This window comes from Hemitrygon akajei, chromosome 23, assembly GCF_048418815.1.
Source record: "Hemitrygon akajei chromosome 23, sHemAka1.3, whole genome shotgun sequence".
NCBI lineage: Eukaryota > Metazoa > Chordata > Chondrichthyes > Myliobatiformes > Dasyatidae > Hemitrygon > Hemitrygon akajei.
The window spans coordinates 13,821,610-13,835,422 of record NC_133146.1 but is presented as its reverse complement, the minus strand read 5'-3'; the positions used below and the strand labels follow the sequence as shown (position 1 = coordinate 13,835,422).

The window sequence follows — 13,813 nt, the reverse complement described above, 5'->3', positions numbered from 1 at the left end:
TGAAAATAAAAATATTGAAGATGTTGGAAATCTGACACAGAATCATGTGTCTGGAAACACAAGAATTCCTGCAGATGCTGGAAATCCAGAGCGAAACACAAAGTGCTAGAGGAACTCAGCTGGTCGGGTAGCACCTATAGAGGGGAATGAACAGTCGCCATTGCAGGCTGAGACTTTTAGGGTGTGGGAAAACTGCAGAAAATGATGGGAAAACTGAGCAACATTTCGGATTAGAATCCCTTCACGAGGACTGAGAAGAGGGGGCAAGTTGACCTAGGTGATGGAGAAACTAGGACAAGTTCTGATGAAGGACCCTGAAACATTAATCCTGCTTCTCTCTCCGCAGGCACTGCCTGATCTGCTGAGGTTTTCTAGCGTTTTTTTTTTGGGTGGGGGGGGGGGGGTTTAGTTTATTCCAAAATTCCAGCATCTGCAGTTTCCTCTGCTGGGAGTGTTTTCTTCACTGGGAAGTGAGCACTTTACATTCATTCTCAGGAGCTGCTAACACGGGGAAGGACCCCTGAACCATAATTAGCACGTAAACTATTCCCTGCTCAGAAAAGCACTTGGGCTGTTTCTCTGTGAGAGGTTATCGAGACGTGTCCATGTGCATTTAAAGCCTTAGCTTTAACTGTCACAGGTACAGTGACCTCCGTCATTTCTGTCGATGATCAACACAGTCCAAGGATGTGACGCTTCTGGCAGCAACATAACTTACCCACAACTTTCTAACCGTATCCTGTATGTCTGGAATGTGGGAAGCAACCCACTGGGTCACGGGGATAATGTACAAACTCGTTACGGACAGCGGCAGGAATTGCAATCTCTGGCACTGTAAACATTACGCTAACCTCTGTTCTACCGTGCCATTGGGAGACGGTGCTCTGAACGTCTCTTTTTGCTGACAGGTGGCTTGCAATTCGGCTGGAGTTTGTCGGCAACCTGGTGGTGTTCTTCGCTGCGTTGTTTGCTGTGGTGTCCAGAGGAAACCTGGAGAGTGGGCTAGTTGGACTCTCCATTTCATACGCACTGAATGTGAGTCTCCAGCCCATTGTGGGGAATCAGATATGCATATCCTGTCACAGCGTGCAGGATCACAGACACAGAACACGTCCCATCACAGTGTGGGGGGTATCACAGACACAGAACATGTCCCATCACAGTGTGGGGGGAATCACAGTCACAGACACCGTCCTGTCACAGTGTGGGGGGAAATCACAGACACAGAACCCGTCTTGTCACAGTGTGGGGGGAATCACAGACACAGAACACGTCCTGTCACAGTGTGGGGGGAATCACAGACACAGAACATGTCCCGTCACAGTGTGGGGGGAATCACAGTCACAGACACCGTCCTGTCACAGTGTGGGGGGAAATCACAGACACAGAACCCGTCTTGTCACAGTGTGGGGGGAATCACAGACACAGACACCGTCCTGTCACAGTGTGGGGGGAATCGCAGACACAGAACACGTCCTGTCACAGTGTGGGGGGAATCACAGACACAGACACTGTCCTGTCACAGTCTGGGGGGTATCACAGACACAGACACCGTCCTGTCACAGTGTGGGGGGGAATCACAGACACAGACACCGTCCTGTCGCAGTGTGGGGGAGTCAGGATTTCATTAGTTACACCAAGCCTCAGTTCCATGCAGTGGTGAGTGTTGCCTCTAGGCTGGGCACTGTGTGAACTGTACCCCTCCTCATGCCCCCACCGCCCCTCTCTCTGTACTTAACCATCTCTCTCACCCCTCTTTTTCTCTGCAGGTCACGCAGGCCCTGAACTGGCTGGTGAGGCAGACATCGGAACTGGAGACCAACATCGTGTCGGTGGAGAGAGTGGCCGAGTACAGCCAGCTGGAAAATGAGGTGCCCAGGCTGGGAGGGAGGGGCAGAGTCCCGTGGGAGAGGGAAGCCGGGACAGTGCGGTCAGGGGAACACCGGCCACATGGGGCGGTTAAATTGCATGGAGAGTGGAGCCGAGACACAAGGCATCTGATTTACGCTGAGATTCAGCATGGCATCAGCCTGAACGATCAAAGATAAAGATTAAAGACTAGCTTGATTAGTCACAGCAAAACAAACAGTGAAATGTGTCGTTTGTGTCAACAACTAACACAGTCCGAGGACGTGCTGGGAGCAGCCAAGTGTCGCCGTGCTCCTGGCGCCAACAGAGCATGCCCACAGCTCACTGACCCTAACCCGTACATCTTTAGAATGTAGCAACCTTATCCAGCGCAAGATCAAACCCAGCCTTTCCAGAGGAAAGGTCCATTCTTCCAAGCTCACCTCTCTTTCCACAGATGCTGCTGGAGTGGCTGAGTTCTTCCAGTGTTTCTGTTTTTTTAGGCTCCCCTTATTACTACAATGCTTCATCCCTGAAGAATCTCCTCTGCCTCCTCTCCAGTGCAATCACATCCTTCCGACAGTAAACTGTACGTGGTTCTCCAGCTGTGGCCTAACCAATGGTTTATAAAGTTGTACCTTAATCTTAAGCTTTTACAATCTACATCCTGGCTGATACTTAGAATGTAGAACCCAGAACAAGGCCTTTTTGCTGAGCTAATTAAACTAGTCATTAAACCGCTAACTAACTTTTTCTGCTGACACAATGTCCATAATCCCTTCATTCACACAGCTATCTAAAAGCCTCATAATTACCCCCACCACTACTCCTAACAGCACATACCAGGCACTGATCACTCTGTGTGTAAAAAAAAACACCCCATACATTTCGGTTGAACGCATCTTAAATGCGTGTCCTCTTCTTCACAAACAAGAGAGAATCTGAAGACGCTGGAAACACACACAAAATGCTGGAGGAACTCAGCAGGCCAGGGAGCATCTATGGAGAAGAGTACAGAAGATGTTTCTCTAGCATTAGACATTTCGACCCTGAGAAAACTAGTCTGTCCTGTCTACTCTGTCTAGGCTTATCATATTCCTATCTAAAAGTCTCTTAAACATGGCTTTTGTAGTTACCTCTATGAAGATCCCTGGCATTGAATTCCGTGCACCCACCTGACCCCACGCCCACTATCCTATCCCCACGCATTCTTCAGTAAGGAACCGGCCTTTAACAGAACGATAAATGCATTGTCCGTTGGATTTTAATTTTATTTATCTCATGTCCCTCAGGCACCTTGGGTATTGGAAAACAGACCAGCAAAGAGCTGGCCATCAAAGGGCGAGATCAGATTTGTGGACTATGAGGCGCGATATCGGCCAGAGCTGGACCTGGTGTTGCGAGGATTCTCCTGTGACATCAGGACCAACGAGAAGGTAAAGATTCAGCAACGTACACAAAGTGCTGGAAGAGCTCTGCAGGTCAGGCAGCATCTGCGGAGGGGCGTGAACAGTCAATGTTTCAGGCCAAGACTGCTTATTGATACCAGAAGCCACAATAAGAAGATGGGAGAGAAGGAGGGGAAGGAGTACAAGATGACAGGGGATAGAAGTACATCAGCAGATGTTTGCACGAACTCTGATACATCCGAACCTAGAACCAATAACTGATCCAGTACTCCAGCTGAGGCTCTGTTAGCTATCTGACCCCCACTCCATTCTACTTCCACAATATCCAACTGTCCCAACACACTCCCCATTCAACTGTTCTAACACTTTCTCCACTCAACCATCCCAACACCTTCTACATCTGTCCCAACTCACTCTGTATCCATGCATCCCAATGCCCTCCTATGCAACCATCCCAACACTCTCCATCCAATGTTCCAACTTGTTTTCCATCCAACTATCCCAGCTTTCTCCATCCAACCATCCCAACAGTCTCTCCACCCAAATGTACCAACGTCCTTCCCATCCAATCATCCTATTCGTCTCCATCCAAATGTTCAAACCTCCCATCCACTTTTCTCCCTATCCTGCTTTACTAATTCTCTTCCCAAGCACTGCCCCAACCATCTTCCCATCTGTTCGACTCTTCTCCCAATCTAACCATTCCAAATTTTTCCTTATCCAATCATCCCAAACTGTTCCCATTCCAACTCACCCAACCCCTCTCCCCATCCAAGCATCCTAATCCTCTTCCCCCCCCTACCCATCCCCCAAATTGTTTTACCTGATGTCTTTCTCCCCCAGATACTGGACGTCCTATTCTCCAATATCAACCCTCATCTCTTTCTCACCTCTCTTTCACAGATTGGCATTGTCGGGAGGACAGGTGCTGGGAAGTCTTCTTTGACCAACTGTCTGTTCCGCATCATCGAAGCAGCCGGGGGGAAGATCCTCATCGACGGACTGGACATCAGCACCATTGGCCTTCATGACCTGAGGCAGAGACTCACCATCATCCCACAGGTAGGTAGGGAACACAGACGGGCTCCCATTCACACAGGACACGTCTGTGCGCAGGCGGCCGCATGCGTACGCAGGATAAACACAAGAGATTCAGCAGATGCTGGAAACACACTCACAAAACGCTGGAGGAACTCAGCAGGCCAGGCAGCATGGAAAGGAATAAACAGTTGATGTTTCAAATTGAGGCCCTTCATCGGGACACGCAACACACGTACATAGACCACGTATATACACAGGACACATCAACACAGAAGGCCACATGTGTACAAAGAAGGCTGATTTGACAACCTAGGCTCACTTTCAAAGACTCCACAACTCATGCTCTCAATATAGTTATTTTTTATTTGCACAATTTTTTTGTCTTCTTTTGCACTTTGCTTATTTGTCAGTCTTTGCTTATGTACAGTTCTTTCATAAATTCCACTGTATATTTTTATTTTTCCGTAAGTGCCTGCAAGAGAATGAATCCTAACGTAATATATGCTGAGACACAGTAGATGCACTTTGAAAATAGATTTTACTTCCACAGGATGTAGAGGAGCACCGGTGTACAGCCAGCCCCCAGGATCTCACAATGTGCTCTGCAACCAGTAGTCAACTATCGCCACTATTTCACCCAGTTATCATTTTTGTTCACAGCAAAATCCTACACACAGCAACCACTGGGTCATCCACGTGATGCCATCCGGGGAAGAGTTACTGGCTCAGAGCAACCCTTGGCAGCACCGTGGCACACCGGGCAGGGCCACTGTCTCACAGCTCCAAGGACCCGGGTTTGATCCTGACCCAGGTTTTCCCTGTGACCATGTGGGTGTCCCCTGGGTGCTCCAGTTCCCTCCCACATCCCAAAGACCTGCAGGTCGGTAGGTTAATTGGTCACTGTTAGATTGTCCCGGTTTGTCGGTAAGTGGTCGACTCTGGGAGAAGTTGATAGGGAGGTGGGATAGTAAAATGGGATTGGTGTGAATAGGTGTTTGATAACAATAGATAGACAGTAGGTGCAGGAGTAGGTCGTTCGGCCCTTCTAGCCAGCACCGCCATTCACTGTGATCATGGCTGATCATACACAATCAGTACCCCGTTCCTGCCCTCTCCCCATATCCCTTGACCCCGCTATCTATAAGAGCTCTATCTAACTCTCTCTTGAATGCATCCAGAGACCTGGCCTCCACTGCCTCCTGGGGCAGAGCATTCCACATATCCACCACTCTCTGGGTGAAAAAGTTTTTCCGCATGATGGTCAGTGAATCAGATTGAATATCACTAGTTCACACAAGTAGGTAGGAAACATATCTCATGAAAGTTTTGTGGCGACAATACATTGCAATACATAATAATAAAACATGATAAGTTACAATCTAAAAATAAATAAGTAGTGCAGAGGGCAAAAAAAAGAAGAAAAAATAGAGGGTTAATTTAGAAATCTGATGGTGGAGAACACTTGCACTTGATATCCCATTTCCGAAGTCCACAATCCATTCCTCGTTCTTACTGATGCTGAGTTCAAGATTGTTGTTGCGACACCACTCAACCAGCTGATCTGTCTCACCCCTGTACACCTCCCCATCACCATCATAAATTCTGCCAACAATAGCTGTGTCATTGGCAGGTTTCTAGATGGTGTTTGAGCTGTGCGTAGCCAGACAGTCATGGGTATAGAGACAGTATAGCAGACTCAATGGCCTGTTTATTTTCTGTAAGACTAGGTAAAATGATTCACCTTAATCAATTTAAAATTCAGCTTTGATCTCTGATGAGAAAAGATATATTTTCCATAGTGGAGGGATTATGAAAATTAATGATTCTCATTGAAAAGTACAACACTCTGATCAAAACTCACAAAGCAGAAAGAACACAGAACATTATAGTAATGTACAGGCCCTTCAGTCCACGATGATGTGCAGAACTTTAACCTCCCCCAAGATCAATCTAACCTAAGAATCTCTTTAAATCTCCCTGGTGTATCTGCCTCTACCATGCCTGTGTAAAAATAACTACCTCTGACAACACCCCCCCTACTTTCCTCCAATCACCTTAAAATAATAAGCACAAGAGATTCTCCAGAGCGTGCGCACGCGCACACACACACGGTACTGGAGGAACTCAGCAAGTCAGGCAGCATCTATGGGGAGGAATAAACAGTTGTCATTTTGGCCCAAGACCCTGCATCAGTCCTGAAGATGCCCTGGCTGCCCATTTTATGCATTACTTTGTCATCTGATACACATCTATCAAGTCAGCTCTAATCATCCTTTGCTCCAAAAAGGAACAACCCCAGCTTGCTCAGCCTATTCACATAAAATATGCTCTCTAATCCAGGCAGTATTCTGGTAAATCTCTTCTGCACCCTCTCTAAAGCTTCCACATCATGACTAGAGCTCTTGTTCCTCTCGTCCTTATCCATGTTATGTTTTAATCCCGATGAAGGGCCTCGGCCCAAAGCATCAATTTTACATTTCTCCCCACAGAAGCTGCCTGGCCTGCTGAGTTTCTCCAGTGTCTTGCTTTTCACTGCAGGTTCTAGCAGCTGTCTCTACGCCTGCCCTGTCCAACAGAACTCCCGTTTAGTTAATCTCATCGTTCACTTTCCGGCCACCCCGTTTGGCACATTGCCCAGACTCGAGCTATCCATCATACTCCCATCACAGGCAAAGGCCCTCCCCACCCGAGCACATTTGCATGCTCAGAAAAGCAGCAACCACCATCAGAGACCCCCATCATCCTAGCCACGCTCTCTTCTCACTACTCAGGTCCCACACCACCGGGTTCAGGAACAGTCATCATCAGGCTCTTGAACCGGTGTGGATAACTTGACTGAACTAATTCCACAACCTGTAGACTCATTTTCAAAGATGTTTTATAACTCATGTTTTCAGTATTGTTTATATTTTCACAGTTTCTCTTCTGGTTGCTTGTCGGTCCTTGTTTATGTGTAGCTTTTTTTATGATTCTATTATTTTTAATTTTTCTGTAAATGCTTGCAAGAAAATGAATCTTAAAGTAGCATAAATTCCCTTTGAACTTTGCAAGGATCCCATGATGTTCTCGGGTACCATCCGGATGAACCTGGACCCATTCAACACGTACTCCGATGAGGAGGTGTGGAACACATTGGAACTGGCTCACCTGAAGAACTTTATCACCGGCCTCCCTGACAAGCTGCAGCATGGAGTATCAGAAGGAGGCGAGAACCTCAGGTAGGTCACTGCCTCCATCAACCACACGAGGAGATCCCAGCTCTCGGTCATCCGTCCAACGATCAATCACCATGCATGTCATCAGCCTGTGAGCATGTGTGTTTGTGCATATAATGGAGTGTTTGGTCTATTTATCATTGCATCATTCAGCCTATTCCACCCATCCCCCACCCAGCTTCCTACTTCATCCCACCTACCCAACTTCCCATTCCCTACCTTCTTAACCTGGACTTTGCCCACTTCCTTTCCCATCCTGATGAAGGACCTTGGCCCGAAACGTCGTCTGATCATCCCTCCATAGATACTGCCTGACCTGCTGAGTTCCTCCAGTAATGTGTGTGTGTGTGTGTGTGTGTGTGTGTGTGTGTGTGTGTGTGTGTGTGTGTGTGTGTGTGTGTGTGTGTGTGTGTGTGTGTTACTGAATCTTCACCTTTTTGTTGGTCCTGAAGCCACAGGTGTGTGTTGCTCAAGAGAGGAACCCAATGGAAATTATACAGTTGAGCAGTGAGTCCTAATTCAGTGGTGGGCAAATTATTGGAGAGGATTCTTCATGACAGGATTTGTGAGAATTTAGAGAATCAGTGTCTGATTACAGATAGTCAGCACGGCTTTGTGAGGGGCAGGTCATACCTCACAAGCCTGATTGAATGCCTGGAGGATGTGACAAAGCTCATTGATGAAGGTAGAGCAGTGGATGTGGTGTATATGAATTCTAGTAAGGCTTTTGGAAAGGTTCTCCATGGTAGACTCATTCACAGAGACCAGAGGCGTGGAATCCAAGGAAGTTTGGCTGGGTGGAAGGGTGTAAAGTAATTAGACAGGGGGGTGAAACCGGAGTGAAGGGACCCAGGATAGGATGGATGATAAAAAAGCAAAGATAGTGTGCAGTCAGACTGGACAGGACATAATTGCAGCCAGCAGGGTGAGTATCAGTGCATTAGGGATGCAGAATCAAAAGGGGTAGCAAATTCAGCACTGAAAGTGTCATACCTCAGTGCACAGGAGTATAAGAAATAAGCTGGGTGATCTTATTGCATTTTTACAGATTGTTGGATATGATGTTGTGGCCATCACTGAATCGTGACTGAAGGATGGTTGTAGTTGGGACCTGAATGTCCATTGTAGTATCATCATTGCAGTATCATTATACTTTATTGTAATAAATCATCATTATTGTAATCATCACAGTGATATTTGTTTCTACGCTTCACGCTCCCTGAAGTACAAATTGAAGTAAATATAATAAAATTTTAAATTATAAATCATAATTAGAAAAATAGAAAAGGGAAAGTAAGGTAGTGCAAGTCAGGTCCAGATATTTGGAAGGTACGGCCCAGATCTGGGTCAGGATCTGTTCAGCAGTCTTATCACAGTTGGAAAGAAGCTGTTTCATATCTGGCCATACAAATCTTCATGCTCCTGAACCTTCTCCCGGAGGGAAGAGGGACAAAAAGTGTGTTGGCTGGGTGGGTCGTGTCCTTGATTATCCTGGCAGCACTGCTCCGACAGCGTGCGGTGTAAAGTGAGTCCAAGGATGGAAGATTGGTTTGTGTGATGTGCTGGGCTACGTTCACGATCTTCTGCAGCTTCTTCCAGTCTTGGACAGGACAACTTCCATACCAGGTTGTGATGCACCCTAGTAGAATGCTTTTTGTATCAGAGGGATAGGAAGGTAGGCTGAGGGGGAGGCATGGTAAAGAATGGCATCAAATCAGTAGAGAGATGTAACATAGGATCGGAAGATGCTGAATCCTTGTGGGTTAAGTTAAGAAACTGCAAGGATAAAAGGTTCCTGATGGCAGTTATATACAGGCCCCCCAACAGTAACTGGGATGCGGACCACAGATTACAACAGGAAATGGAAAAGGCTTGTCAAAGGGCAATGTTATGATAGTCATGGGAGATTTCAACTGATTGGGAAAATCAGGTTTCCTCATTGGAAATTAATCCCAAGCAAGTGAGTTTGTTGAATGCTGATGAGAAGGCCTTTTAGAGCAGTTTATCGTTGAGCCTACTAGGGGATCAGCTGTAGTGTATTGGGTGTTATGTAATGAACTGGAGGTGATTAGGGAGTTTGAGGTAAAATAACCCTGAGGAGGTAGTGATCACAATATGATTCAGTTCAACTTTAAATTGGGAGAAAATAAAGTCTGACACAGCAGTATTTCAGTGGAATTTACAGCGGTATGAGAGAGGAGTTGGCCAAAGTAAATTGGAAGGAGATGCTGACAGGGATGACAGCAGAGCAGCAATGGCTTGAGTTTCTGGAAAAAATGAGGAAGGTGCCGGATAGATGGATTCCAAAAACAAAGAAATACTTAAATGGCAAATTAGTACAACTGTGGCTGACAAGGGACATCAAAACGAATGTAAAGGCAAAGGAGAGGGCATACAACAAAGCAAAAATTAGTGGGAAGACAGAAGATTGGGAAGCTTTAAAAACCTACAGAGAGCAACTAAAAGAATCATTAGGAGGGAAAAGATGAAATATGAAAGCAAGCTAGAAAACAATACCAAGTGGATAGTGAAAGGTATTTGAAGTATGTAAAAAAAAAGAGATGAGAGTGGATATAGGACCTACAGAAAACAAGAAATAATAACGGGGACAAGGAGATGGCAAATGAACTAAATGAGTATTTTGCACCATTCTTCACTGTGGAAGACACTGGCAGTTTGCCAGGTGTTGTAGTGTGTGAAGGAAGAGAAGTGAGTGCAGTTACTGTTACAAGGGAGAAGGTGCTCAAAAAGCTGAAAGACCTAAATGTACATAAGACACCCAGACCAGATGAACTGCACCCTAGGGTTCTGAAAGAGGTAGCAGTAGAGATTGTAGAGGCATTAGTAATGATCTGTCAAAAATCACTGGACTCGGACATGGTGCCAGAGGACTGGAAAATTGCAAATGTCACTCCAGTCTTTAAGAAAGGAGGAAGGCAGCAGAAAGGAAATTATAATCCAGTTAGCCTGACCTCAGTGGTTGGGAAGATTTTAGAATCAATTGTTAAGAGTACTTGGTGACACAGGACAAGATAGGACAAAATCAGCATGGTTTCCTTACTGGAAAATCTTGCCTGATGAACCTGTTGGAATTATTTGAGGAGATTACATGTAGGGGATGCAGTGGATATTGTGTATTTGGACTTTCAGAAAACCTTTGACAAGGTGCCTTTGAGGCTGCTTATCAAATTAGAAGCCCATGATATTACAGGAGCAAGAGAACAACTGCAGATGCTGGAAATCAAAGCAACACACACAAAATGCTAGAGGAACTCAGCAGTCAGGCAGCATCTGTGGAAAAATCTGAGTCGGACTCTTTTGTCCATAGTTGCTGCCTGGTCAGCTGAGTTCCTCCAGCGTTTTGTATGTGGTGTTACAGGAAAGCTACTGGCATGATTAGAGCATTGGCTAATTGGTAGGAGGCAGCGAGTGGAAATAAAACAATCCTTTTCTGGTTCTTGAGGGTCCACAGCCATAGATCCTTCAAAGTTGCTGTGCAAGTGATGATTGTTAAAAAGGTGTATAGTGTGTTGGCCTTTATTTGTCCAGACATTGAATTCAAGAGCCACCAAGTAATGTTGCAACAACCCTGGTTCAACCACATTTGGAATATTGTGTTCAGTTCTTGCCTCATTTTAAGAAGGATGTGGAAGCTTTAAAGAGGGTGCAGAGGAGATTTAACACATGCTGTCTGGATTAGAGAAACATGTGTTATGAAAATAGGTTGAGTAAGCTGGGGTTTTTCTCTTTGGAGTGAAGGAAAATGAGAGGTGACGATAGAGATCTATGATAAGAGGCATTGATAGAGTGGACAGCCAGAAACTTCATCTCAGTGCAAATATGGATAATATGGGGCGCAGGTGTAATTTTAAGGTTAGTGGAGGAAAGTATAGGGGTGATGTCAGAAGTGATGTCTCTCTAATTACAGAGAGAGTGGTGAGTGCATGGAACACCTTACTGGGGTGGTGGTAGGGACAGACACATTAGGAGCATTTAAGAGACTCTTAGCTAGGCAGATGGATGAAAGTAAAATGGAGGGCTAGGTATGGCAGAAGGGTTAGATTGATCTTGGAGATGGTTAAAAGGTCAGCATGACATTGTGGGCCGAAGGGTCTGTACTGTTATAGGTTCCATTTCCAGCAGCTGGAGGATCTCTTGTTTATGATGAGCAAAGGATTGAAAGGCTGGTAAACAGGATTGGATGGGCATTTGATGGTCAGCAGACATGGTGGTGCGAATGCTGTATGACATGCTGGGCACCTGTACCTACATACAGGTACATCCTGTGTACGTAGGAGTAAACAAGTTTGCACCGTCTGCATCTACAAGCCTGTAAGCATGGGTAACTTGCCGGCTGGTGGTGCAGTGGTATCTACACCGGACTCCGAGGCGAGTGGTCCTGGGTTCGAATCCGGCCGGCTCCTAGCGCACTTTCCATCCGTGATGGGTTGAGCATCGAGCTAGCCACGGGACAGATGCTAAAGAAGTGGCAAGGTTACCACCCAATGCGCGGAGAGGAACAACCACACCATGGGCGAGACTCGTATCTGCGTACATTGCAGTGTACACATGGTATGGGTGCATAACATGGGAATTACTACTGTATCCTGTGTGTATTCATGGGTGCTTTTGGACACAAATAGTGTGTGTCTGTGGGGTGTACATAAAACAGTGTGTGTACTTGGTGCATGTGTGTAGTTTTGTCTGTGTACACTGTGAGGAAGTTATGCCTGCTTATGTACATAGAAAGCAGCATTGTATATGAGGGTCCATGGATGTACATGTGTATGCCTCTCTGTATGTTTGTATTGCTGTGTCCTTTTATTTATTATTTACAGACACAGCATGTGACACAACGAGCCCACACTCCCCAGTTAACCTACGAACCTGTGCGTCTTTGGTTACAGCGGCAGTGACCCAGGTTCAAATCCTCCACGCGAGGAGCTTTTACATTCTGCCGACGATTGCATGGATTCCCTCCTGCTGCTCTGAAGACGCAAGGATTAGTAGGTTAATTGGGCAGAATCTAGTTTAACTATCTCTGCATGCCGTGAAATTTGTTAACTGTGCGGCAGCAGCACAATACAATACATAACAATAGATAAAAACAGAATTCCAGTGTGAATATATGTATTCAGTAGTTGTATTAAATAGGTAGTGCAAAATATAAAAAGTAGTGAGGTAGAGTTCAAGGGTTCAATGTCCATTTAGGAATCGGATGGCAGAGGGGAAGAAGCTGTTCCTGAATCACTGAATGTGTGCCTTCAGGCTTCTGTATCTCCTACCTAATGGTAGCAATGAGAAGAGGGCATGCCCTGGGTGGTGGTGGGGGGGGTCTTTAATGATGGACACCGCATTTTTGAGGCATTACTCCTTGAAGCTGGACTCTAACAGTGTTACGCTAACTTCAATTTGTATACGTACACTTGCTTGTAAGTTTGTGTGTGTGCATGTCTGCCTGCAAACAGTATGGGTCTGCATATGCACGAGTGTGTCTATGTTGTGTATACACACGTGGCATGGACATTTGTACATGAGATATGGATGTGGTTCAGCCCTTGGCCACAAATTGGACGGGTAACAGGAGTCCTGGGAAGGGCACAAGTTTGTATGTTCTCCTTCTGGGTCTCCCAATTCCCTCCCATGTTCCAAAGACGTATGGTTAGGGTTAGGAGGTTATGGGGACATTGTATTGGCGCTGTTATATAAGCATGATTACACTTGAGGGCTGCCCCCAGCAGATCCTTGTACCGTGTTGGCTGTTAACACAAACAAAGCATTTCACTGTTCTGACGTAGGGTCTCGGCCCGAAACGTCGACAGCGCTTCTCCCTGTAGATGCTGCCTGGCCTGCTGTGTTCTACCAGCATTTTGTGTGTTGTTATTTCACTGTATGCTTCAATGTAAAGGCTGCTGTACAGGCCCACCGTTGGTCGGGGTCAACTACAGATATTGTGACCTAGCTTTCTATGTGATACAGGACAGTACAGTACAGAGAGCAAGCGGACTCCCCCGCTCCATGCAGCTCCCCCGGATGCAAAGCCGCAGCAGGGACTGACACAGTTTGGTACCGGCAGAATCGCAGGAGTTACAGGAGCATTGCTCTCATGTAGGACCGACATGGCGACTCCAGCTCTGGATTATTCCTTGGGGTTTACTCCCAAAGCTTTCCCCATGAGTGGGTTTAGCTGCAAGGCAGCAGAGGTTTGAAATCAGAGTTTTCCTTCCCTTAGGCTGCATCTGGTGAACCACACCTGCTCAGAGACTGGTTTTAAGGCACTAGGAACCCGCTTATGCCCCT

The 13,813-nt window shown here is 46.2% G+C and overlaps 1 protein-coding gene across 1 annotated transcript in view; it reads left to right on the top strand.

Annotated features, from left to right (window-relative positions):
• abcc2 (ATP-binding cassette, sub-family C (CFTR/MRP), member 2) overlaps window positions 1-13,813 on the top strand; it is a 131,650-nt gene that overhangs the window by 113,379 nt on the left and 4,458 nt on the right. The window contains exons 26-30 of the mRNA XM_073026959.1: window positions 909-1,035; window positions 1,770-1,871; window positions 3,141-3,284; window positions 4,161-4,319; window positions 7,350-7,516. Of these exons, the coding sequence (XP_072883060.1) occupies window positions 909-1,035; window positions 1,770-1,871; window positions 3,141-3,284; window positions 4,161-4,319; window positions 7,350-7,516 (699 nt within the window). The remainder of the gene's footprint in view (window positions 1-908; window positions 1,036-1,769; window positions 1,872-3,140; window positions 3,285-4,160; window positions 4,320-7,349; window positions 7,517-13,813) is intronic.